The 27,792-nt window shown below is 39.1% G+C and overlaps 1 protein-coding gene across 5 annotated transcripts in view; it reads left to right on the top strand.

Moving 5' to 3' along the window:
• Positions 1-27,792, top strand: part of LOC144014586 (TOX high mobility group box family member 2-like) — a 111,882-nt gene that overhangs the window by 24,433 nt on the left and 59,657 nt on the right. Inside the window, exons 1-3 of one of the 5 annotated variants that reach the window (XM_077514626.1) lie at positions 17,343-17,548; positions 18,595-18,796; positions 18,986-19,078. The exons of 1 other annotated variant lie outside the window; for it this stretch is intronic. In XM_077514626.1, the coding sequence (XP_077370752.1) occupies positions 17,520-17,548; positions 18,595-18,796; positions 18,986-19,078 (324 nt within the window). In that variant the 5' untranslated portion in view covers positions 17,343-17,519. Of the gene's footprint in view, positions 1-1,228; positions 1,354-17,342; positions 17,632-18,594; positions 18,797-18,985; positions 19,079-27,792 lie in introns of those variants that run through there. 3 more of the 5 variants (XM_077514628.1, XM_077514630.1, XM_077514627.1) reach the window with 3 other exon arrangements.

The following is a 27,792-nucleotide window of genomic DNA, read 5'->3' as shown; positions in this document are numbered from 1 at the left end:
ACCTTCGTAGGCACTGTTTAAATCCCTACCCTAACCCAAAACACTGTCACCATCTAAAAAGGCACTTCTGATAGAATATCTTGGAGTTGTTACCCACAAGCATCCTCGTATAAGTAGGCCCATAGATTTGTGATTGTATGATGAAGCACGCAGAGGTGAAACTTCCCCCGACATATGCAACGCCTTTTTACCATAGGCCATGGAGGGATAAAACTCGTTTTCAGTTTACAGCAAACCAATATGCACGTTGCCAATAACAGCTATGCGTTTATCATTATTGACTTTTTTTTAACAACTGTTTTTTTCCTGATTTTTTCTTTCTTTCTTTATATGTCAGTTCCTGAATTGGCTGGCAACCAGTTCAGTGTGTACTCCGCCTACTGGCCGAAGCCAGCTGGGATAGGCTCCAGCACCCCCACGAGCCTTATGAGGAATAAGCAGTTAAGAAAATGGATGGATGGATGGATGGATGGATGGATGAAATGTGTCAGTGTACATTTGATATTTATACAAGATTTGGTGTGAAAATTGTAATCACGAAGGTGCTTTATACCACAGGGATTGCAGATGGAATTGAGCTATAAAGCTATAATCTGTGAAGAGCATCTCTACCCCCAAGTTTAATGCTTTGCACACGTGGTGGTCACTGACAAATAAATAAGAAAACCAAAGTAATCGTACACTATCATAAGTCTATGGACTAACGGTTCTTAACCTTGTTGGAGGTGTTAAACCCCACCAGTTTCCTCTGCACATTCACTGAATCCTTCTTTATTGAAAAATAAGTTGTGATTTTTACTGACATAGGTAAGATAGGGTGAAGAAAATGAAAACCGAGAGCAGCTTTTTCATCGATCAAACCCAGTTTAAGAAGCACTGCTATAGACATTGGCTGCACAAAATCAGCACCATGAACATCAAAAACCTTAAGTACTGAATAATGAGGAAACAGGACCCATTGGTGACTATTTTTACCATGTGTCATTATTTCTTATCAAATGTCTCTGCTTAAACAGCAGTTTTGATATGAAAAATAGAATGAATTGTACTGACATGCGGCTGTGCCTGCTTTCATACTTTGCACTATGCTCTGAGAAAGAGAATCCACCTACACACACAGACACACGCGGACACGCACACATATCACACGAACACACGAACCGGATTCCATGCAAAGTCACATTGCTTGCATTCTGTCATACAATGGATTGCTTGAGCGAGAGCCACCAGTTCCTGTCCTCTGCTTTTCATAGTCAATTGGGACTCTGTGCAAAGTTGACCTTGTTAGAAGTGAAGATTGTTCAATTTGCTGACTTTTGGTTTGTGTTTGCATCATCCTCTACTCTACCTTTGGTGAGCCAATTGTAGATGTTTGATAACTCATCTATTAAACCCATGTTTTGTTGTTTCTGTGTTATCTGTTCTCGGACGATGTTTTAACTTAGATAAGGAAAGCTGTTGAAAGTACTTGAATATTGGATCTGTTTGAACAGATGTGCAGAATACATCTGCAGAATTTGCCACTGCCACCTTACCTTTTCTCAATGTTACCACATGTAACGGAGAGATGGCAATGTCGGTCTACAAATGAGTTCTGGCCATGATGCTAAAGTAAAAAAGGCTTTTCTTTTTAGATCATTTATTTTGCAAAGAAAAGAAATCTCACATTTTGTGTTGACAGGACAGGATCAATTCTAACTCGGTGTCCGAACATCAGCTGGACGTGTTGAAATGGAAAGTATGCGATCGATCTGTGTGCATTAGTGCTCCACAGTAACATAAGCAATGAGTGGCAGAACAAAAGAGGCACTGTATGTCACACTGCAGGCGAGCTGCTGTTTAAAGAGGACAGCCAACTTCAAGCAGTCTCGTGGCATGTCGTTGTTTATCGTTTCAAATCTCAATGTATATTTGCCTTCTGGGGGAAGAATTTTATCCACTTCTAAACATCTGGAAAAGATTTGGGCCGGTTAAGACTACAAAAACTCCAATTCGCTGTTTGCCCTGCAGTGAGAGCTTATATTAAGGTCCCATATTTCATACATTTTATTTTGAACACGTGTAATTCTATTAACTATAAGCATCATTTGCAAAAACGCTTATCGAGGAGATCATGGTTAGGTCACGTGGGGCCTAAAGGAGGTTGCCTACGAGTATTTGCTCAGCAAATGCTCTGATTGGCTGCAAGTGATGTATTGGCACACTGTCTCTCCTCAAGACAATATTCATTAGATTAGATTAGATTGGCTTTCCTTTTGCAATGTAAAAAAAAAATAGTTACAGTTAAAATCTAAAAGTTTGCAAATAAATTAGCAGCTGAGGAGACGCTGTAATTATAACAAGTTTCAATTGATGCATCCTTGTGCATGGATATTATTTAGATTGTGCAGAACTGCAGGGAGATAGAAACTCGTATACTACTGTAGAGTTTTAGACAGAGGTGGCAAAACGTCGTTACATTGCCCGTTTTTTTTTTGTTTTTTTTTACAGATGCCCACTTTTGGCGAGTGCTTTATGACATGAAGCCTCAAAAAAATACACAGACTGAACTCCAACTGACACAAGTTTACGTCTGTTGATCTGGGATTTGACGAGGCTATGCATTCTAAAGCACTTGCCGAAAATGCGGATGCACTCTCCGAAATGTGGGCATTCGTCATTGATGGCCTGAGGCAACAGCGGTTTTGCCCTGCATTGCATTTCGACATACAAATGTTTATATTTACAAACCAGCCAATTGAAGATCTTTATCTAACACAATTGGCATGTTAACATGTTAATTACATGCAAAAGTTATGCAAGTATGGTGCTTAGTCTTTCTTCACATTTTTGTTTTTGCACGTTAACATTTTTTTTTAATTGTCATTAATCACATGATTTCCTGTTTGTTTCTTAACTTATATTTCGGTACACATTTTAGTTAACTATTGTTTTAATTTAAACATTTAAGTGGAATGTTAATGTTCAAACTTTGCATCATATTATAGTGGCTTACAATAATATCCCAATGTACATTTTTGGAATAAAATGTCTGCCTCTTTTTTGATTATCACATTTTCATACTACTGTATTTTACTGCTAGTCATGATGGTGGTACTTGGAGAGTAGTAGGGATAGTCCGATAATTGGCCAGTATATTGGACATTTTGATGATTATCTGTATCCGCCTGAGAAAGCAAAGTAAATCTCAGGGAAATTTTCAGTTAACTTAAGAGATACTGCTGACGGTTTTGTTCAACATTAAAACAAAGAAATGTGAAAGTTTAAGATTTAAGGTATTTTTAAATTTTGAGAAAATAAAGACTGCAGAAACTAGAGAGCTATAGTATTTACCGGTACTTGTTTAAGTTTCCATTTAAAATGTAAAAAAAAAAAAAAAAAGTTCAATAAACCTGCTTAAGACATTACAACAAATTCAAGATTGGCATTTGTATTTAAAAAAAAAAAAAAAGTGACACCAATATACGTTCCCCCCTTTTTACTGAAAATGAACACCAGCTCCAAATATCAGTTATCAACCTCCTTGACTACTAATAATCGGCATCAGCATTGGCCCTGAAAAAAACTTTATCGGTCTGTCTTCTATTGGACAGCTCAGAACTTTTTTTAGGTGGTACTTTATGCCAAAAGTTAAGAGCTACTGGAACTGTCATATTACCGTACTGGTGTATGAAAGTGGCGTATGTCTCGATATGGATCTAGAGCAGCTGCTTCATTCAGGAACTCACTCTATATGTATACTACAGCTTCTATCTTAAACTTTTGAGAAAAAGGAATCAAAATACATCTTTGAGTCAGTTTAAGGGCTGCAAAAATACGACATTAAATGCAAAGAAAGTCACTTGAAGAGAGGTCATGCAACACAGCTGCGGATTAGAGGTGAAGTTATTCATTTATATTTTCATTGGATACCCCCACTCATAACTGGATTGTGTTACGAGGTTTTCGAAAGCATACGTAGCCTACATCCCGCTCGGATATTTGCAACTGCAGCTCATAGTTTCCCTCCAGGGGCAAAACACAATTACAACATTGTGCTCTTCCCAATTGTGCACGTTTAAGGCTGTGAAAAAAAGCAGTGTTAAGATGGGGCACAAGACATTTTGTAAAATTTGCTTCAGCAGGAGGTGAAATGCAGTTCAGAGATGCAATATATGAGTATATTGTGATGAACATATCTTGTATACTGCATAACCATACTTTTTCAAATGTGTGTATCTTCAAAAAAAAAAAAAAAAAGTCTGTCTCAAAGATAGCAATACGAAGAGGTTTCGAAAAGCTGCCACCACATCTGAGAGTGTCAGTTAGACAGACCTATTTGGTAGATGCACTGTTTAACTGTACCTCCGCAATGACAGCAGGAAATGAGGTGGTGACGAGGAAAACCATGATGTGCCACACGGAGGGGCAAAACCAGGCCACTCGGCACGAGTGGGGGAGTTGACGCGACCACAAAGGAACATTTTGCTGTAGGGACTTTTTTGTCCATATTTTTTTCTTAACTTTTGTCATGAATGTGACTGAACTATTATGGGGGTCACCATACAGTAATTAACTTGCCCGAGCTCCACCACGTGTGATGGGTCAGTACATTTTGTTTTTGGATGTTGTCTCGGAAATTTTACATGACACGTGATGCAGAGCGTGATGTGCCACAAAACCACTTTGACTCAAATGGTAAAATAGAGATAATTGAGTGACATTATTCTGCTAGCATTATGTGTTTTTAGTGCTTTATTGCAGTCCCTGAACATTTTTAATACTAACTGACAGAGATTGTTGTCAAGAACTGAGAAGCCGCTCCAGTACATTTGAATGATATTTAACATTATATGGTTCAGTGAATGCATTTTCTGATTAATAGCCAACATGCAGCATTTTAAAAAGCAAAAGGATATGTTCATGTTTTCACAAATGACAGACCATTATTTGACAACAATTATACATTTTAGATTTTAATAGATTATTTTTTGGAAAATTACCTTCAAACATTCAGCAAGAACTCTGAATTTTCCATATGTTCACAATGTTCATTTTCATGTTTATTATACGTTTTAAATATATTTTACACATGATCTAAAGTAGATTCATGACTGACCACATACAGTAGATGTAGATGTATGGAGCCAACATGGTATGTGCTGCAGCTGCAAATATGCCTTAATGATATTGTTTCTGGATCAGCAGATTATAGTTAAGAGGGAAGGGATGCAAGATTGCATAATATCAGAAAGAGTTACACAATTCCAATTGAGAAAATTGTGAACTAAGCAACACTGCATATCCCGAGGCACACAAGGCTTTGCAGCTATGAAGAAAACAGCTGTCTTATACAGCCACAGTTCTACACCAGCTTTTCACCTGATGCGACCAATTTTTTCACTTTTCTGGTCGCACCAGCACAGGATTTGGTTGCACCTTTTTTTTGTTTTTTTTTTAGGCTTTTTTTTTCTTTCTTTTTCTTAGGAATTCTGCAGGATTCCCACGAGATGGGAGTTGATTTTACCTTTAATTATAGGATTGGAATGATACAGGATAAAAAGTTCATTGGGGTAGACGGGAGCAGAAAAAAGGGGGGCAAAAACCCTCGTACAAATACACACCCATTTCTATTTTTCTTTCCATAAGCATAAACACTAATCTTAGCCAAAAGAACTACACGTCCGACAAGACAATGGCTTTATTTTGACGCCGGAAGATATTCTCTTTCTGCTACTGCTGCAGAAGAAGGTATTCTGGGTCAAGACAACGCAAGCTCCGAACGCATCTTATGTTTTAAACCAATCAGCAGCTCTTTCTCATACTTTTTGCATCTGTACTGCCGGACACAGAGAGCGCCCTCCGGCACTCCTTTTTTGTGGCACTCGAGAGCGCGCAGGAGAAGATGAAAAAGATGGCGACTTTCAACCAAGTTTTAATCAGCGAGACTGCAGAGGAAGCATTAAAACATGCTCAAAATGATGACCTTTTATATTCTTGTATGCGTCCCTTTTTATTTTAGCACACAAAATGGGGTTTGTAAAGGTAAGCTTAAGCCCAATTCATACTGGCTGCGGAAAGGATGCGTTGTGTTTTCCGTATGGCTTCCGCACGGCTTCCACAAGGACTACAATTCACACCGTGTGCGTTGCGTGTCCAGAAATCTGCTCCTGACAGACCACAAGATCACGTGGGGTTTACGCTGGAGAGTTGAGTTCACTCAATAACAACCGTGTATATAGAGTCCTATTTGTAAACAATAGCCACGTTTGCCTCTTGTCACATCGATACGTTTTTTGGACATTATTTCTGGGACTTCTACCATGGCTGTTCTACCATGGGTAAGTACATTTTGTGTTTAAATAGTGTTATTTTGTCATGTTTAATTTATTCTGAACTAATTTTTTTTTTTTTGTCTTAAATGTCCGACTCATGTACTATGACTATGTAGCTAGCTAGCTTCCCTCCCAAAAACACGAGTTCACAAACGGTTTTATTTTGAAATATACCGGATTTACCTTGATGCGAGACGCCCAATTTCCTGTCCGGCTCGTGTAATTTCTTCAGCTCCACGAAATTCCGCATACGGCGTCCGGAGGAAATAGAACACTTTCCTTCTACATCGCCGCAGTCGTTCCGCAGCGCATACGCACCGCACCGCACCGCACCGCACCGCAGCTGGTGTGAATTGACACGTAGACTTGAATGCGTTCTATCCTTGCGGCTTCCGTATGGCCGCCATACGGAGAACGCACCGCGTCCGTTCCGCAGCCAGTGTGAATTGGGCTTTAGATGAGTTTGGTGTGGAAGAAGTTGACTATAGCCCATGTACTCAAGCATATCAAACACCACTTTTGTCTATATCGTGTGTATCTAAACGATGTCCTTCTGTTGGTAGTTCACTTCTGTTTATCTAGAAGATCACGTCTGTGTGGTCAAGATGGAAAACCCATTAGGCCCTCGAGGAATCAATTACGACATGCCCTCGGGCCTGCCCCTCGTCTACATATCTACCCATTCATCGAGGTCGCTCATTAAAGGCTAATTACCTGTAATTAGTGTATCATGTCGCTTTAATAAAGCCCTCGAAGGCTGGTGGAGTCACAGGGGCTATCCTTAATTCAGGCTGATGCTCTGAGATTAGTGGCGGGAAAAGGTTCAATAAAGGGGACAGATTATCAAAATATTAACACCTGCTGCTAGCGCTGCAAGCTGCTGTTTTGTTTGTATTTCAGCCTTTTTCTTTTTTTTTTTCTTCAATTCTAGGGAGCTTGACACCTGGCTCTGGAGGGCAAGTACATGTTACTGTATAAGAGCTGGCTAATAAGCGCAATGGTGACGAAGCTGTGTGTGCGTGTGTGTGTTCGCTCCCTGGCGGCATGGTGAGTGTTTAATCTGGCCCGGTGGTGTGCCGTTGGCCCGGCTAATCACAGTGTGTCTACAGGAGTGCGCCGAGCCAGGGGAGCACGCCGTCGCTAACAGCGCCTGACAGACTCATTAAAGAGGCCTGGCACTGAGCTTGCAACACACACACACTGGAGAAGGTTCTGATATTTGGAGAAATCCCCACGCTTGTTTTTGACACGCTTGCGCACACACACACACAACCGTTGCTGTACAATGTGTGCGGTCTCTGGCTCAGTCAAGAACGCACACACACACATACACACTTAGCGTTCCGCGTGTGAGAACAAGGCAGGCGGTGACCCCGCACAGTCGCAGCCCAAACACAGACAAGAGCCGGGAGCATCTGGGAAAAGCTGTGCGGAGGATGGAGGAGGTGTGGAGGGTGGGAAAAAAATGATGAGCGCAAGGGAGAGAGGAATTCCACACACTATGTTCTCTTATGTTCTGTTTAGGCAAGCAAGATGCCCCTTAATAGTCCAGTTATCACCTGTCCACAATGTAAAATGTATTAAAGCAGGCACATAACTTAAAAATATGACCTTTTTTTATAGGTTTAGCCGACATGACATTTTGTAAAGTTTGAAAAATTGCTTAAGACTTTCCTGTAGCAAGGTTAATTGCCACTCAGCGACTCTAGAGAGTCAAGTGGAAAGATTATGTTGGTCTGAATAGCAGGTGAATACAAAGCAGGTCAGTAGGTAGTCAAGTGTGGGCTTGCCAGATGTTCTGTCCCACTGCTCTGCCATAAATAAATGTGCATGCAACAAAACGTGAGAGGGGCAGAGGATGTAAACAAGCAAAGCAGAAATTGTTTGCTTTATTCAACTGTAATTGAAATCATATTTGGATCTGAAATATGTTGTTTATAACTACAACTCTGATAAACAATAGAGGGGTGGAAGGGCTAAAATTTTGTTTGTCACTTTGGCCGCTGCATTTGCCACATACAGTACATGATGGATCCTCTCACGAATGGACAAATTGTTTTAGCTTGAATGAAAATCCAATTGCTGCTTCTACTGTCGTTATTGGGTGGGATTCACTTGACCTTCTTAGTTTGTACTCACTTTTGCAGACATAAGGCTCGACACTAGGGCTGCACCGATCGATCGGCCGACCGGTCTATCGGCCCCGATTCCCTTCATTTTGGAAGATCAGTGATCGGCCAATCCCTTAAAAATAAACCAATCTTTTCCACCATTCTCATCTCATCTCCCTCCTCAGAGGTCTGAAAAAGTCAGCCACTGCCCTCTTCTGCTGAAATGACTAATAGGCTTTTCATTTTTCATTTCATTGCAGTTAAAACAACCCATTTGTATTATTTTGCCGATATTGTTCAGCGTTTTCCTATAAAACAAGATTGGAACAATGAAGGTATATGCTTCCTGTTATGAACACAATTGGTATCGGCAGGTCAGACTTTTTAAATGATCGGTCGGAAAATTGTGATTGGTGCACCCCTACTCGACACATTTCTGCCACGAGCATCACGGCAACATTGGCCATTCTTGGTATACGGTAGAGGGCAGGCGAGCGATGGGACAGGACCACCCCCTCAATACAGGCTCATTTTAGAAAGGCTACAAGGAGGGTGAAACGCATGCTACAATATTTGATCCTTAGGATATTTGGATAAAAGACATGCTATTAAGACACATGGGAATTGTTTTAAATTTAGATTAAAAAAAATGGCTGACGTCTTCTCTAACTTTCACACAAGGATAAATGCAACCTACAAAATGTACACACTATTTATGAATTGGTGGTGACGTGAATTGAGATATGAATTGGCCGTTTAAACCGAACGCTGAATCAAAATTTTCGAGTCAGATTGCGTTAGACAGCTTATTGTCCCGTGTATTGTCACAAACATGTTTGGGTGGCAATACACACGCCTCATTATGATGTTCATTCTTAGCTTTGATGCCTTCAGTGAGAATCTACAATGTAAATAGTAGGGGTGTGAATTGCCTAGTACCTGACGATTCGATTCGTATCACGATTCACAGGTCACGATTCGATTCGATACCGATTAATCCCGATACGAATGGTCACGATTCGATACCGATTAATCCCGATACGAATTTATAAGTCGATTGTTGCGATTTTTTTTCATTCATGTTTAGAAAATACTAATCAGTAAGCTTGTAGAGTGTAAGATTTATATGAAAATTTATTATTTATTTATCTGAAATTTTCAGTCTTATAGAGGTTGTAATCTGTTTCATGTTTGAACAGCATTAAAATAAAAATATTAAGGCTTAATGTGCCGTTCATATAACATTCTTCCATGCTCAAGGTGTGAATCCTAAAAAAAAAAAAAAAAAAAAAAAAAAAAATTTAAAAAGAAATCGATTCTGCCGATTATTGAATCGATTCGAGAATCGCGCGATGTAGTATCGCGATATATCGCCGAATCGATTTTTTTTTAACACCCCTAGTAAATAGTCATGAAAATAAAGAAAATGTATTGCATGAGAAGGTGGGGCCAAACTTTTGATCTGTACTGGATGTACGTGGCGTGTACACACGTGTGAAAGCAAGCTACATTTGTTCGCAATTCATAATGCCTGGAAGCGTTTGTGTGTGCTGCCTAATGAGCATTAAATCCAACTGATAAGCAGTCATTCAATAAAGTCCAGCTAGGCAGTTATATTAACGCCTTGCTCTTTGTGACTTTGTTACAGCTAAACAACTATTGGCTAGCATGAGAAGCTGACACAGCCGTGTACATCTTCGCTCTGTGCTCCTTTTTGCCAGACAGATGGACTCATGCACACCTGTCACAGAAGCTTCTTATCAAACTTTACAAGCACCGACTTAGTCCTATCAAGCCAAAGGCAATAAAACAAAAAACAGACAGCAAAGAGACACAAATAAAAAATGGCAAAAAAAAAAAAAGAAAGAAAAAAGAAGCCGTAAACATCGCTCAACAGAACGACACCGGCACACTTGCTAACAAAAGAGCAATAGTGTTATGTGGTTACTATCATGTTAGGTAAGATTTGGCTTCTGTCTTAGGGCAGGAGCGCAGGACAGAACCGGTCAGGGTTAGTGAGCCAAGCAGTGCGACTGGTGTGTGCTACCTTTTTCTCTCATTCCGCCGAGTACAATAGCTGTTTGCTCTTTGCTCTCAAGAATTCTACCTAACTCCCCACCCCGCTCCCCTGCCCCCTCTCTCACTCCTATCCACTATGGGGCTGTGACATTGAGGGAATGTGATGTGATATATTGTAGTGAATAATGTATTCAGCCAGGATTGTTCAGAGCGCATAGAGCAGATGGCAGCAGGTTGATCTCGACGTTTGTGTGTGTGTGTGCGCCTGTGTATTTAATGATGACAGTCTATGTGTATGTGTGACATGCATATGAGTTTGTGTGCGCTGACCCAGAATGGGGGAGGGGAAGGAGGAGAAGAAGTGAGGTGGGGTTGGGTGAAGGGGGCTCTGTGTGTTTGCGTGTGTGTGCCTCCTTTGTGAGATTAAAAAATGCAAATGGTGGATTATTTTAATGCAGTTTTTTTTCTAGAACCCCAAGCCTTAATCCCTTAAAGCAGTTGAAATGAAAATAGTATGTTTTTTTTTTTTTTTTTTTTTTCAAACTCCCTCATTCCCTGACTCTTTTTTTCTTTCTATGCTATTCCCTGGTTGCAATTTACAAGCTGTCTAGGAACAAGATCCTCAGCAATCTAATTCCATTTTGGTATATTTACAGCCAAACAGTGACAAATAGAAAATGACCAAATCTTGTCAGCCTTAACGGGAATGCTCTTTACATCCCGGAGTGGATTTTGTGTGATGCACAAAAAAGGGAAAATAGTAGATAGTCTATCTAGACAGTCCATCTTAAGGTCCAAGGAAAGTGATATATATATATATATATATATATATATATATGTATATATATATATATATATATATATATATATATATATATATATATATATATATATATATATATATATATATATATATATATATGGAAGTTACTACGTTTATGGTTCATGAAATGTTGTGCCTTGTATAAAAGAGCAATAATTTTTGATATTTTTATTTTGACAGTTTATATGAGATTTCCAAGATAACTTACTATCGATTATTACCCCTAGAAATTTAATTTCTGTCACAGTATCAATTTTAACTTCATTAATTTTTTTCCCAGTATGTAATGATAATTTGTTTACATCAAACCATTTTTTTTTTTTTTTAACAATTTGTAATACATTCTCCACTGTATTCAGGCGATCCCCGACCCCACTACAAAAAATATAAATAAATAAATAAAAATAAATAAATGTTGTCGTCTACAAATAACCACATGTAAATCGTTGATATACAGGACTGTCTCAGAAAATGAGAATATTGTGATAAAGTCCTTTATTTTCTGTAATGCAATTAAAAAACAAAAATGTCATACATTCTGGATTCACTTGGAAACACTTGCAGGTGTTTTGAGTTAATTAGACGATTCAAGTGATTAGTTGAATAGCCTCCTAGTATACTTTTTCATGATATTATAATATTTTGCGATAGGATATTTGAGTTTTGTTTAAGCCGTAAGCCATAATCAGCAATATTAAAACAATAAAAGGTTTACAATATTTCAGTTGATTTATAATGAATTCAGAATGTATGACATTTTTGTTATTTTAATTGCATTACAGTTAATAAAGGACTTTATCACAATATTCTAATTTTCTGAGACAGTCCTGTACAAGATAAAAAGTAAAGGTCCAAGAACTGATCCCTGTGGAACTCCACAAGTTACATTAAACATCATTGAATTTGTGTTGTTAATTTGAACAAACTGTTGCCTTTCTTCTAAATAACTAGTTAATCAATCATAGGCCAGTCCTCTAATACCATCACCATACCTATGCAACTTTAACAACAGCAATTTGTGATCAATAGTGTCAAAAGCTTTTTGCAGAGCCAAGAAAATTGCAACTGAATATTTTTATTTTTATTTCTTTTAAGTAGCATTTGGATTCTGTTCAACCAAATCGAACAGGGCAAATGAAGTAGCCCATTTTTTTCTGAATCCATATTGTTGCTCACTGAGTATCTTGTTTACTTCGAAAATCATTCAACCTTTTAATAAATATATTTTCAAAGATCTTAGAAAAGTGGAGTGATATTGTCCTATAATTGGAAATGCTTGTCACCCGATTTATAAATTGGTTTGATTGTCAGGCTTTTCATTGATTTGGGGAATTTTCCCACCATCAGGGACTGACTGCAAATCTAAACTAAAGGATTCATAATACAATCAATGTTTTTTTTTTTTTTTTTTTTTTAAATAATCAACTACATATCATATCCTTTCAGATCAGTGGATCTTTAGTTTGCAAATTTGTGAACAATATCTATTGACAATGAGTGTATGAGAATTAAGTTATCCTACTCATTTATCCTACTTATTATTATTATTTTAAACTTCCTTATGTTAAATGTTTTAAAGTTTGTTGAATAATGTTTTAATTAGGGCTGGGGATTGCTGCCAACCCCATGATACGATACGTATCACGATACAGGGGCCATGATACGATACGTATTGCGATACATATGTATCCCACATAAGACACATTTTATTTCATTTTTTTAAACAAAATATAGGAAAATTGGTACATTGAGACACGTGCCATGTTGAGTTTATAAGTAAATAAATATTGATATTCTTCTTTGCTTTCATTTATCTTAGCAAGACACAGTGTCCAATCACTGGTGAGCCATTTTTGCATTAATTGAAGGCAATTAACTTCAAAGACGCTTCTGGTTTTTATTTTTTAGGTACAATGCAAGCTGCAAAGGCAAACGTTAACTGCCTATTTAAAGTTAACGAGCAATATCGATTCTGACGGCTGCGTATCGATACGTGTATTGTAATGAGGCCCGCAACGATATATTGCCGTATCGATTTTTTGAGCACACCCCTAGTTTTAATATTGTTAGTTTGTAACCTATTTTCATTTATTTGTCTTCCTCTGAATGCTAACTACTGTTTCTTGATGCTTATGTGTTGTCTTTCCTTCTGTAAAGCACATTGAATTGCCTTGTGTATGAAATGTGCTATACAAATAAACTTGCCTTGCCTTGCCTTGCCTTACTCGGGTGTCTGATAGAAGGGTGCAGTCCTAAGCAGTACATCAAATTTATGAAGTCAGCAATTTGTGTTTGTCCATGAGGATTCAACAAATCAATGTTAAAATCACCACACACAAATACTGTCTTGTTATTTCATGAGTTGAATAATTCTGTCAGTTTGCATCAATGTTGTTTCCTTGTGCCTGATATACACAGCTTATAATTCTACTTTTGGATTTTTTTTTTTTCAATTTAGTTTCAACTGTAACACATTCAATTGCAACTGACATATTTTTGATAATCTCACTATGATTTGATGATTCAATACACAGGGCGCCGCCGCCGCCCCTTTTATTTAACCGTTTACTGTAAACAAATCATATCCATCAAATTGAACTGTAGATGTTTGTTGATCATTTAGCCAAGTCACGGAAACAGCAATTACAGAGAATTTTTTGTTATATTGATCCAAACAGTCCTTAATTTTTGATCCATTCATACTGAGACTCCTGCTCTTGAAATGAATTAATGATAATGTCCCCTCAATATTAACATTATTTGTAAACTCTTCCTCTGTGAAATAATTACAGCTCTGTTTTAAGTTGTAGTAGAAGGTTTTTGTTTCAGGATCAATATCATTATTAAAACATTGTGACCTCGCTGTTCAATATGATCAATCATGTTTAGGCAATTCATCATACTTTTCTGTTGTGTCTTTAAACCATACAATGTCACTATTGTCATTAATGGAGGTACGATATTTCCAAATACATTAATATTATGTGTGTGACTGTCCTGTACCTCATTTGGTCATCCAGTCGAGTCCTCCTCATATTTTTCCAACTCTTTCATGCTCTTAATTACCAAGACTTTGGCCTCTTCTGGTGTTCCTTTCAACTTGATAAATATTTTGCAGTTTGTGACCAAGGTGCGTTGTATTTTCTTTTGCTTCCTGAAATATCTGGCTTTTCTTGCTATTGCTGCATTTCGTTGTGTTAGATGGTCGTTCATGTATACATTAGTTCCTTTCAACTTGCGTCTCTGTTTCATCAATGCATTCTTAAATGTTCTGTTGACAAATCTCATGATCAATCCTGGCGTCTTTACCAGGTGTTTCTTCACAACTCCTACCCCGAAGCAAAAGCTCTCCTTCGGTGCTTGTTCATAACCAGCTGGCTCGGTTCAAGCAGACGAGAAAGCCAAGGCGAGCAGACCCATCGGACGGAGAAAGTTGCGCGCGACAGGTTTCACCTCATGCGTGGCACGTCCTCCTCCGAAACACTTAATGACAGTGTCACGGGAAAGCAGCGGTACGGTCCACCTCTCCGTGCCGGGCTCCTCGGCACCTTGAGCGGGCAGACTCCGCTGCTGCGCCCGCTGCTACCTCACGTATTCGTATACTGATTAAAAAGAAAGGGGGGTGGGGGGGGGTTGATTATTGTACTATGTTACCAGTTCGGTCATTGTTTTCCAAAGTTAAAACAGATGTTTGCAAATGTCTTATTTTGATTAAAGACAATCAGTGTACTTTCATGAAGGACTACAGAAATCAGTGAACAATTACTGTTGATCTGGTGAAATCAGAGGATTTGGACAATTTTAAATTGAAAAAAATTCTCCAAACGATTACTCGATTATTCAGGTAGTTGTTAATTTAATAATCGATCACTTGTCACTTTATCGATTACTTTTGACAGCTCTACATCAATGGTAGAATTGCGGAATGGGAGAATCTCCCAAGCAATGTTCTGAATCCCTGCTTTCATCACATTGTCATATTCAGGAGATAAATACTGATTAGGTCTGCGTGGTTATCAGCCTTGGCTGACGTCATGTTCTTTTTCAGGCCATGAGCAAGTGACAGTCCCTCTTCGGCCACACACATAATGTACTTGATTTATTTTTTTAAGGTTCAGACTGCATGAGTATGTTAGTGCCTTGAGAAGTAATCAGCAAGGCTAACATCAGCACAGAATGAAGCATAATTACTAATTAGCGCACCCAAGCACAATTTGTCGCCTATAGATGAAAGTAACAGATGGCAGCATCTATTGACATTCACAGAGGTGATGTTTATATACAGTACTGAAGGTTGTCAAGTTTTTCTTGGCATTTGGCCGTGATCGCGTTAAATCCACGTCTGATTGCGATGGGAATCATGAGGTTACGTATGATTCCATATTTTGCCACTGATGACAACAGTATCATATAATACAATCATAAACATAATACTGTATGATATTATACCATGATAGCTATTAGCTAATGAAGAAGGGAAATCTTGTAAAAACAACTTTTTGCACACAAAACATTAGGGATGCACGATAATGCTATTTTGACCCGGTACCGATAAACCAATAATTTAGAGATGCCGATGTCGATAACCGATAAGTAAGCCAATAATTGTTTGCAAAATTAACTTGAATACAAATATGTTTTGGAGTCCTGCTATAAGTCTTAACAAATACATTGAAACATAGGATAAACTTTGCACAATGTTTCAATGTATGTAATGCACCATGAAGCTAAACTTTATTGATTTGAGCCACAACCACAGCAGATGGACCAATGTGGCATGTCTATAATTATTGCTGGATTTCTTTATTATCTGGTTTATCTGTTTGACGTCAAATTGGTCGATAATTGCCGATAATTATCGGCCACCGATATTATCGTGCATCCGTACAAAACATATATAATAAATAAAACAATTTTCCAATACAATGGCAATTTTTTTTCTGTCCAGTTAACGCTTCAGTTTCATTACAAATGCAAACCTATGTATCTTACATTTTAATGTGCGACCGATACCACTATTGGCCACCCTCTTGTGTCCGTTTTATGATCAGGAACTGGAAATTTAGAAGAATATAAAACTACAATTGATTCATACAGTTTCAGGAAAATGCTGCTTTATGTTGGGATAGGTCTTTCTTAAACATTTTATGTCAGTTTTTTTTGTTTTGTTTGTTTTTTGTTGTTTTTTTTTTTTTGGTGGCGGGGGGTTATGTATCAAAAGTACTAGTGGTATTACTATCAGTGACTACTCAAGAGTGATATCGGTCCAAAAATAATCAAACATCCCTACTAATAAAAATTTGTTAACTGCAGATGTTGGAGACATATTGCAGTATATGCTCCAATTTGCAATTGTTTTAATAAGGAATGTAATGGAAGGGAGGGGGAAAAGCCCCCAAAATAATCTTGTCACTTCTTCCTTGAATGAAGCATCAGTGTTGTTGTGCTTGTTCCCTTGAAGTCTCCTGCTTGACTGTAAGCAGATGGTCGTTTGGGGAGGGAGAAAGCTTGTACACGCTTGTCTCCTCGGCGTTAGGGACAGTGAGCATAATTGAGTAAATGTATTTAAGTATTTCAGCGAGCTGATTCAGCCTCTCTGGGATGGTTGATATTGTACTTAGGATGAATATTGCCCGAGGCTATTCATTAGTGGTAAATAATTGAGAGGCCCGGATAGTGCTAAGGTGAAATGCCTGTTATTATTTCATGTCGTTTGTGTTCTTCTGGCTCTCCAGTTTAAGGATATTAAAAATGCACAAGTCTTCCCACAAATGACTCACTCCAAACATTTTCTCACTGGGCTCTAATAACTAACAATTCCTCTTTGTTGTGGTTTTCAACCCATAGAGACTTCATCAATTCTCAATCTGCTTTTGACCATGTTCTTTTTGACATTATTTTGTGCCTTTTCCATTTAGTGCTAATATTACTGGTGTAACTCTGGGTTGGAGATGGTTACATGATAGGGTGCAATGGTTTCAGATCTCGGTGTACGATTATAGTCTGAGGAAAGAAACGCGGTTTTACGCGGGGGGGGGGGGGGGGGGGGGTTGGGGCTCGCGGTGTACCGCTGGTTCCCGGCGGCAGCGGCCCAACCGTCGCACCCTACGCCACCGCCGCGGCCTGGGTTCGGCCTCCCTTTTCCCCACGTACACTCAACCTGGTCCAAGGCCGCCTCGGAACCCAGCCGTCGGTTACGCAACGCTGCCGGCGCGTTCAAAGCTGAGCCCTGTGTTATTGTGCACCCGCTAAATGGACCGTGTGGAAACAGAAGCGCTGTTGTGAGCGGAAATAACCGGTGTTGTTGAACAGCTGCGGTTCGATAATCCTGACGTTTATAAACTACGGTTAATCGTAAAAAACGGTTAATTGCTGCATCCCTCGTTACATCATGTCTGTATGCTCTTCTGTGTAGGAGTTTAATGCAACTGTTCAGCTGGCAAACAGCATGATGTTATGGTGCTATGAGAATAACAAGGCTTTATGTGATGCATACATTTTACACTAGTAGTCATGACATATCTCACTGGTAAACGGATACTGTACATCTGCCTTTTGCCAGCACTGTGTGCTACCCATTTAAATTGGCCACCGCTGAATGTTGCTTTTCTGGTCATACAATTTGAATTCCAGTAATCCAGGACAGCTAGTTTTTCGATTGTATTCAGTAGTAGTAATTTTGGTTAGATAAAAGCAATACTGAGGCTTTTTTTAGGTTAGTAATGTCTGCTTTTAGGCTGGTTTTAGCTAATTGAAGGCTAGTTTTTGTAAACAGTGTTTTAAGGTGGTCAGTTTTAGCAAGTTTTAGGCATGTCTGTGGAATGGTAAACATTTGGCTAGCTTGGAGCTATTTGTATGATACTTTTTGTTGGAATCAAGCATTTGGCTAGGTTTGAGATCTTTGGTGGCTATTTTGGGGCTAACTTTTGGCTAGTATGCTGCTGGCTATGCAGGGATTTGTTAACATTTACAGCTCAAATAAGAAATAGATTCATATATGATACAGATGTTAATCATCATGACTGGTATTTGTGAAATAATTTCATTTATCAAGATTATCCTAACTAATATGTATTTCATGAAAGGAATGCCTACATACCATGTACACAATAACCCAATTTGACAATTTTGGCCATATTCTGGTTACTTTTTGCAGCCTTAATAAACAATGGGCAGTTGCACACCTGCTTTACTGAGAATTGCAGTTTAATCTGATTACACAAGATGCTGACTGAAGTTTCAGTTGTTCAAATGCAGTCGTTGCTGTGAGCAGCATGCAAAGTCCCCACAATCTTACCCTGTCGGGTTTTCTGTGTCTGCTTGTCAGTGTGAGGAGGCGCGCAGGGACACGTGCGAAAGGTGGAGGGGCGTGTATTTTGGGCGGATGGGATGTCAGCTCATTAACCTCTATTCTTCACCCAGCCCCCAAGGTGGAACCACTGTGTTGTCTCATACCATTACTCCTCCCCTGCATGTGTGCGTCGGGCATGCGGGGTGTAAAGGATGTGGAGGATTTAGGGGGTTTGTGTGTGAGTGTGTTTTTTTTTTTTTTTTTTTTTTTTGCTTGACATGTTCCTTTACAAATGCCCTGCTTGTACCTTGCAAACTAAAGCCCCACCATGTTGTTTCCTTCCCCACTTTTGTCTTTTCTGTCTCCTCTTTTTCCTCTCAATGCTGTCTCTTTCTGTCTGGCTCTGTCTCTCTATCTCAAACCACAGGCCCGGTACAGTGTGGGTGAGCGAGGGGTCAGGCTTCACTCTGCCCCCCCTCCAGGCATCAGTCCAGCTAGGAAAAGACTGCCCACTGCTGTGGTGAGATACATTAGCAAGCTCCACTGTATAAAAAAAACCTCTCCTGTTTGTGCTGCCCAGTTGTTTGGAGACCTTTGACCGTGCACCACTGACTTATAGACCCTAAAATGATGATGTCAAGTTGTAATGAAAATAGCTGACAAAAACCTTTCTAACATAACACACAGAAACTGTGGGAACACAATCATTCTATGATGAAATTTTAATATGTTGGTAATCCAAAAATGGGCATTTGGGTTGTTGTTCTATTGCCTTCTTGAGCTGTAAAATTAGAAAGATTAGGGATCGTAGTCATGTAATTAAGAATTAAGTTGATTGTGTTGAATTCATTGATGCTGACTAATCTTGTCTTGGTGCAATTGAGGCAAAACGGAGTGCATTACTGCCCTGCAGCCAGCAGAGGCGCTGTTGATTCAGTTGCAACTAGTTTGTTGTCTAAAGAAGTTGACATGATTTCTGCTTTGTGACGTCAGCTTGAATTAATTATGTCTTGTATTTGTACTAGTAGCATTATTCTGCACCCACACAACACTAGCATGGAAAAAGAAAGTTCAGGGAAATGCTGTCCCTTCCCAAAAATTCCATTTATAAAATTAATGTATTTATTGATTGTCAACATTTTTTCTTCTAGTCAATTAAAATCCATCCCTCCATTTTAGGTGAACTGGAGCGTATTCCATCTGACCAGTCGATCAGACTCTTCCACAAAACGCATGAACATGAATTTATGTTCACGTGTTCATAGCCATTAAAGGCTTTTTTTATTTTATTTTTAAGTTTACATTATTTGTTTGTTCATTCAAAATCTGACATGAAAAATTGTTTAGCAGAGAAGAAACAAACGGTGTCTTCGGGCGTTCAGTGTGACTGATGAACATATTTCAATATTATTTCTGTTCAAATGCACAAATAATGTTTGATAGCATCTGTTATTGTTGATAGATAGAGCAAAGTTCCTTGTTTTGTAAAGTGCATAACTGACAAGGGAGACACTTATGGAAGTAGATGAGTGTTCCCTGTGCTTGTAATCATTTGTCGTTGTCACTACCACAACTGTCAAACTCGTTCTTGCTTCTTTCCTATTCTGTGCAGAGGCAGCGAGCAGTAGATTGCAATGAGATAACCAATTATATGATGGATGAAACCAGACTTTTTTCCCCCACCCCTTTTGCTGCAGTTATCTGATGCTGTGGTTCACTGAGGCAAAGGGCTTGGGGTAATGTGACATTCACTCTGCCCTTTATCTCCTCCTCATCGCTGTTTACCCCAGTTAAAAGTGCCTTGTGCTCCGCATCCTCCCCTGAGAAACCTCAACAACATACTGTTGTATGGGTGCACATTTACTCACAAACACACACACACATTCTCACCTCAGAATGTGTAACTGTCAGGCAGACTGGTGGGATAACTACTTACTTCCTAGTGGCACCTATGTAGTTAAATACAGCACTATCCTGCACCTGCTGGGCCCGGCTCATTGCATGTGATGCGGGTGCACTTGAAGCTGTTCAGGTGTTTCGGCTGCTTAGCATGCGGTTATCGATTATCCACCGTGGCGGTGTGGAAAGCACTTTGTGCAGTCTTGTTTTTTTTTTCTTTTATATCTTTGAAGCACACATTATTTCTCATGGTCAGATGGAGAGAGGGAGTATGGCTGCAATGTGCTTACTATGCACACAGTTCAATAGACAACAGAGCATTTGTCCAAAGCTTCAATGCGCACGTTGAAGGAACAAATGGCAAGTATAAAGTCCAAGCCTGCATTTTCCCGCTCACACGTGAACTAAAAACACAGCTGATGAATGCGATAAGCTAATATCTACTTTGTTTGTGAATGGATAATCTGACTGACTACAATCCTAAATGCAAACTTAATCTTTTGAATTCAACATTTGACTGAATAAATTCATAGAGAGAGGATAGACTGCAGCATTATCTCCCAGTTATACAGGTTGTGATAAATGGCAGTCTTCTCAGAATGTCTTTCGAATTAGTCTTTCGGCCAAGTCACTCAACAGTTATTTGGAAATCTAACTTTGGGTGGGTTCTATTGTAACTTGGAGTTTTCAATTTCAAATTTCCTCGCTCTCTGAAATGAAGGAAAAGTATACCAGAAGTAGAAAATGCTAACCTTGCCAACAAGCTGAATTATCGCAGTATTTGTGAGTTCACAAACGGCGGAGAATATATATTGTACCTCTCCCGCTGATATATTTGCAGCCGACCTTTTTTAGGTTGGACCAATCAGGCGTTGTTTAGGGCGGGACGAAACCAATAAGCGCCGAGGGATGGGGTTGAGGGTGGAAGAAACAAACCTAACAGACAAATGGACGCTTTAATTCTGTTCTTGCAGAATTACTCACCGTTTCCTTGTTGAATGTTGACCAGCGAGAGGCGCTTGGTGCATTTTTATCAGGGAAAGATGTCCGTGCACCCCACCAATGATGAGATGGAAGACGACATTTTCATCTGTTTCCTTGATTAATCAAAACAAACGTGCAAAGATGCCGCATCGTCTAGTCAGCTCGAAGTGTTGTACAGCAAGTCTCTCCTTTCCCGAACGGATCTACCGAGTCAAGTCCCAGATTGATAATTGTGAAGAACTCCTTTGAGTGAATCACAATTATCAATCTGGCTTGTGAGGTGTGACGGAAATGCATCCATTATATATGTATATATATGTATGTATATATATATATATATATATATATATATATATATATATATTTATATATATATAGATTTATTAGGGGGCTGTCAAAGTTAAAGCGTTAATAGATGAATTAATCACAGAAAATATCGCATTAATCACATATTAACGCATATTAATCGCACTATTTTTTTGGACCGCACTCGAGCCTTGAACGTAACCGCGGATGGTTACATTGAAGGCTGCCAGGTCAGTGATTAGGTCAATGCACGGCATTTCTTACGCCTGTTGTTTCAAAATGAGTGGGGTGACTCCAGTTGGTGTGCTCGGTGGTAAATTTCACTTTAAAAATAAATTTTCACGTTAAAAATAAATATATCAATAAATACATTTATCTTCCCGCCAATGGACGAATGTGCAAAGCACTAACAAAACACAAAGTAACTTGAGGTAAAACACGTCTGATCTGTTACTTATGATTAGACTGATTATCAGCTGGTGTTACGTGCCGGGGGGCACGTAATTGATGGTATGGGGCGCGGGTAGCATACAAGGAAGGAGGTGGGGGAAAATAGGAGCACAGAGGGATGGACATGACAGGGGAAACTCAGGAGACACGAACACGCAGACACTACACCTCAAAAGAATCAACAAAATGGAGCCACCACTCCCAAAGCACCGACTGTCAAAGTGCACCGAACGAATACTGACTAGTCAAACAGGTAACAACGATTATGGCGAAGGTTCTAAGTGAAAGGAAAGGAAAATGGGCAATTAATGAATGGACGATTTTATGGCGAATTGTGCACCCCACGAAAGACAGTGGGCACTAAAACAAAACAAAACAAACTAAAGAGGCAAAGAGACTGCGTGGGACTGAGGGAGAAAGCAAAAACACTGAAACCAAACAGACAACGCCCCCCTCTCCCTGGCGGCAACAGAACTTAATAGGTGGTGCCCCACCTGAACTGAGTTTGATCAGTCGAGCCCCGACGCCCACCACTCAACCATGCACACCTGAAACAAACCACAGGTAACAACGTAGGCCGTAACAGCTGGGGTGATTAACGGTGTCAATATTCAGCATTTTGACCAATATTGGCATCAGACTTTTTATTAAAAAGTCTGAGGGCTGATAATAGATCAATTTAAAAATACATTAACTTCAGGAAGCAATTTATTTAAATTTTCAGTTCATTATAAAACAAATGCTGTTGACCATCTGAGCTCTCTGCACCTTCTTTTTTTGTTTGAAATTGAAACTAACATAAGTGAAAATGTAACATTTGAGATATTTTGAAATGTTGGAAATCTTGACTGTAAATAATAGGGAGCTTTTTGCTTGTTTAAATGTTCTTTTACTGTAACATTTTTAAGACATGCTGATAACTCTGAGAGCTCCCCGTACTTTTTGTTAGGAATTTAAAACAAAGATGTTCAAGATTTTAAATAAGAAAAACAAAACAAAACATATTGCTTAACATTTTGACAAGTTAGGGGGTGGGGTTGTATTTTTTTGTTTTATTTCCTGACACTAATATTTTCCCTTTTAGTGAAAGTGAATGTGGACTCCATATAGACTACTAATAACAGGTATTGTTATCAGCCCTGAAAGGAAAACAAACAAACAAACAAACAAAAAAAACTATATCAGTATATCTCTAGTAGAGATATACTGATATAGTTTTTTGTTTTTTTTGGTTTTTAACTAGTTATCCACTAACAATAAACATTCTCTACTGTTAGTGGATGATTAACTTTGTGCAAGGACTACATACAACTCTGCTATTACAATTGTGAGATTAAGTTGGTGACATTTGGTCGTCATGACAACCATAGGGATGCAATTCTATACAATGTAAAGTGTACCTTTACATTGATTTGAAACTGTGGGTAAAATAAATTTAGTTGCATCATTTCCAGCTGGTATCTTGCTGAGTAATCAACGTTTCAGTGGGTAGGAAAACATGAGGAATTGTGCAGTAATTACTTGATTCTTTGCTTTTGCATTAAGGCTGTATTTCAAATAGAAGTTATGTATTACATTTTTTGGGGGAGGTTTAAGAAAAAGTAATAAATGAAACAGCTTGTCATCTTGAGGCTCAGAATTGCGCTAAAATGTCTTATCAGTGATGAGATTTTCTATTCTGATGAGAGCTCATTAGCTCACTGAACCCGAGTTCAGAGTGGAAACGGAAGTCTTCTCCTCAATGTTGCCTTCCTTCTGTCACTGTGTCTAACAGTTGAAAGTTTGATGTGTTTGTGGCTGCTCCCCTGCAACAGAAAGCGGATGAATGCAATCATCTTTATTTTTAAATTGGTGGTGTCGGAAGTGGTTGAAAACCTGTGTTATGTTTTTGGGGTTTTTTGTTGTGGGTGTTAAATGTTTTCCCCCCTGCTTCTTATGGGGGTTGTACTGTTTTTGTGAGTGATATTTCGCTTGAGAGTACTTTAGGGACAGTCCAAATATACAGTTTTGTGTGTGTGTGTGTGTGTGTGTGTGTGTGTGTGTGTTTTAAGTTAAGTCAAGTTAGGTATATTGTTAATTAACTGATGTATCCCAGTCCACACATTCACAGTGTGACGTTCTGCATATGAAAATAAAGCCGGTGACAGTGACTCCATTTACAAGACTTTGGTGTGTGTACGAGTCAGGCCCAGCTGTAGTGGGGTGTGTGGGTGTGTGTGTTTTAGGTGTGTGTGGTGCACTCTCACACCCAGGAAGAGGCCCTGTTTCCCAACTAACAACAACACAGCATGTGATATCACGGCCACAAGCTGTACTCGTTGCAGGCTATTGGTGTATATGTGCATTCTTGTTTAAAGATCTTGAAAGTGATACATCAGTAATAGTCCAAGTATCTTAACAGAAAACGACTTGCGGAGAAGTTAAAGTCACCTTGTAGAGTATTACTTGAATAAGTTTTAAAGTACCTGACGTGCTGTACTTTATCAAAAAGATTTTCTGATGCTAAATGGTGCTTTTTGGACCAATTTTCTATAGGCAATACAATACAAACGTGTTCTACAAAAATGCCATTTGTCCCACACAAAAACCTCGATTTCTCCAGAATGCTTCATTAGATTTTCAAAATTCGTGTTGCGTTATACTCAGTCAGCTTGAAGTGGCATTTCCAACCACACTTTACAATTTTTCATTTTTTTTATTTTTTTTTTCAAAATCATCATGATGCAAGTCTTCATTTTACTTGTTCATGCAATGCTGTCATTAGACAGAAGTAAGATTGAACCTAAAAAATCCAGCCCGACCCGACCCAGGCCCGCGGGCATTAAAGCCCGACCCAGCCCGAGCCCGACCAATTAACTTGATTTGCAGGCCCGAGCCCGAAGCAAACCCGAAATTTCAATTTATCCCATAGTATTTTTGGCAGAAAAAAACGCAAGATTTTTTAAGGTTAAAAATAATCTAGATATTTTTATGATAATGATAAATACATTTGCACAACGAAATAACGCTGGAACACAGAATAAGAGGCCAGACAGAGAGTGAAAGAGAGATCTTGATGCGTGTCATGAATTCACGTATTCATGGAAGTTCAACAACTGGGCTTTATTAACAGACACACGAGGCAACAACGGCATAACTCCCTCGGGCATATCAGACTGTCGTAAGGAAAAACGCTGTCTCAGCCGAAGGCTGGGTGGTCAAACGATTCAGGAGAGTGAAACTTCGCCATCACGTTGCTTCAGTCTTGACTGCAGGGCGAAAGAGCAACTTCTGTGCACGCGAGGCGACAACGGCAGAACTCTCTCAAGGCATATCAGACTGTCGTAAAGTGTGGCTACTGCTGTAAACGAGGGGTAATACTCATTCCAAAGACCGCTAACACCTCCTAGTGGCGATCCGTAGAATAACAGTTTTAAATTACACCACAATGCGCACTCGCTTAATTACGCGGAGAAATACTGCAGCCCACTAGGCTTTAAATAGAGTAATGCACCTTACAGCGCTCCTTCTGTTTTATCCAAATTATTTATTTACAACAAGTATTCCTTAGTTTAGTATCCACGCATCATTTTAGTATTCATTTTTCTAAACATATATTTATTTAAAAAAACAAAAAAAACAAGTCAGCGTGAGAGAAGCCGGGTCGGGCTCGGGCTAAAGATCTTACCTTTATTAGACATGCTTACTCAGTTCTGACTTTGGGTCCGGATTCGCACCAGGCTTGGCTAGGTGCTGGCCCGGGTGGCATCATCGACCCTGCTAAAGATGACCAATGCTACCGCGGGGTCCAGATGGGTCCCTCAGCTGTGGAGATCTGCAGGGAGGGCCCGACACACATCCAGAGTAGGGGTCCGAACGTTCTCAGTGCAGACACCCAGGAAGCACAAGCCAGTGGAGACTGGCACCAGCTCGGCGATAGGAGGGGCTGCATGTAACTCTGCGTGGATCTCTATTTTTTTCTGCCACACGAAATGTTCACTTTGCACACAGTGCTAGTCGCCATTGCACTGAATCCGCTCTTCAGTTTCCACATTACATTATTTCCATACTGCATACTACTTTTTGATGTTTTTATGCTAGAGTATACAGAAGTCTTTGATACAGCTTCTGACACCAAGAGGTCGCTTAAAGCAATAGTAGTTATTACAAAAACCGGTCAGCAAGTGGCAACAGAGTATAAGAGATCAGCCAGTGCCATGTTGAAACAAGCTCTTTTTCCCCAGTGTTGTCAACAGATTTGTGAATAATGATGAAACCTGTCTATATTCTATTGCTAATTGCTGCAAAACGGAAACAGATACAAATACATATTTTTTTTCCTGATGAAAGAAGAGACTCTAATCATTCTTTTGTTAGGTTCCTGTTAAGGTTCCGGTGCGACCGGAGAGTGGATCCCAGAATCACAGAACACAGAGGAGTAAGTGAGAGGTTTTATTCACCAAAACACGTGAATATGAACATAAAGCGCTGGACACAACCAGGAAAAAGGTTAACAAAAGGTGCTTGCAAATTGCAAGGAGGGAAATTAACACAACACAAAAATTAGGGGTGGGAATCTCTGACATGAGGCCGATTCGATATGTATCTCGATACACAGGTTGCGATTCGATTGAAAAACGATTTCAGAACAGAACGGTTCGATTAAGTTTGGGAACGATGCAATTTTCGATTCGATACATTTCAATATTCAAAACTTATAGTGACATTTGGTGCTTGTAAACATTAATCTTAAAACACCACACATTTTTACAGTATCTACAAATGTGTTAAAAAAGAACAACAACAAATATGTCTTCTATATTTTTATATTTTGAATCAATTATTTAAATAGACCGCAACAAAGGGCTGAGCGATATGACTGAAAAATGTATCAGTTTAAATATTTATTAGTAGTTATTGACAGTTATAATTGTTTTTTTTTTTTGTTTTGTTTGTTTTTAACAAAATAAGGATCAGGAAAACAAAAGGCTGATAATTTAATGTGAAATACAAAATATTTAACCTTTAGACAGACACCAACACAATTAAACAGAATATGTGCACATTGTGAAGTATTTCAGAAACATAAATGACATGAAATAAACCTACCGTCAAGCCACAAGAAATATGAAGCCACCTTATGGAACAATAAATCTATCAAACACATTTTAACCACTTAATATATGCAAAAATATTTCCAAAAGTGCATTTCCCTTTTTATCAACAATTTTTGTTTTTAATAATTTTTGTTTTTCTTTTGCCATCACATTCATTTTTGGTTAATGTATGACATCTTTTTTATTTTTTAATCTGAGACACGATGATGACCACGGAATCACTACTGTTTCTGTTTTGTTTTTTGGGCTGTCGTTCATTTTGAACGTCTCAGTTCTCCTATCTGCTGCTCATGCTAGTTGTGTACATTGACAGGGAGCCACAAACTGAGAAATGAGATGCTTGCAGCATGCTTTTAGCTTAGCTGGTGTGTTGGCTGTGGGACATACCTGTGTCGTTTGAATCCATGCATTGGATCGTCATGGGAGTTATTCTTTTGGGTCTCGCGCAGTACTAACGCCGGCCCGGGACATACAAGTGCACCGAGAGGGGAAATACCGA

The sequence above is a fragment of the Festucalex cinctus genome, chromosome 2 (genome assembly GCF_051991245.1).
Source record: "Festucalex cinctus isolate MCC-2025b chromosome 2, RoL_Fcin_1.0, whole genome shotgun sequence".
NCBI classification, from domain to species: domain Eukaryota; kingdom Metazoa; phylum Chordata; class Actinopteri; order Syngnathiformes; family Syngnathidae; genus Festucalex; species Festucalex cinctus.
The sequence above is the reverse complement of the archived record's forward strand: the minus strand, read 5'-3'. Positions and strand labels throughout refer to the sequence as shown.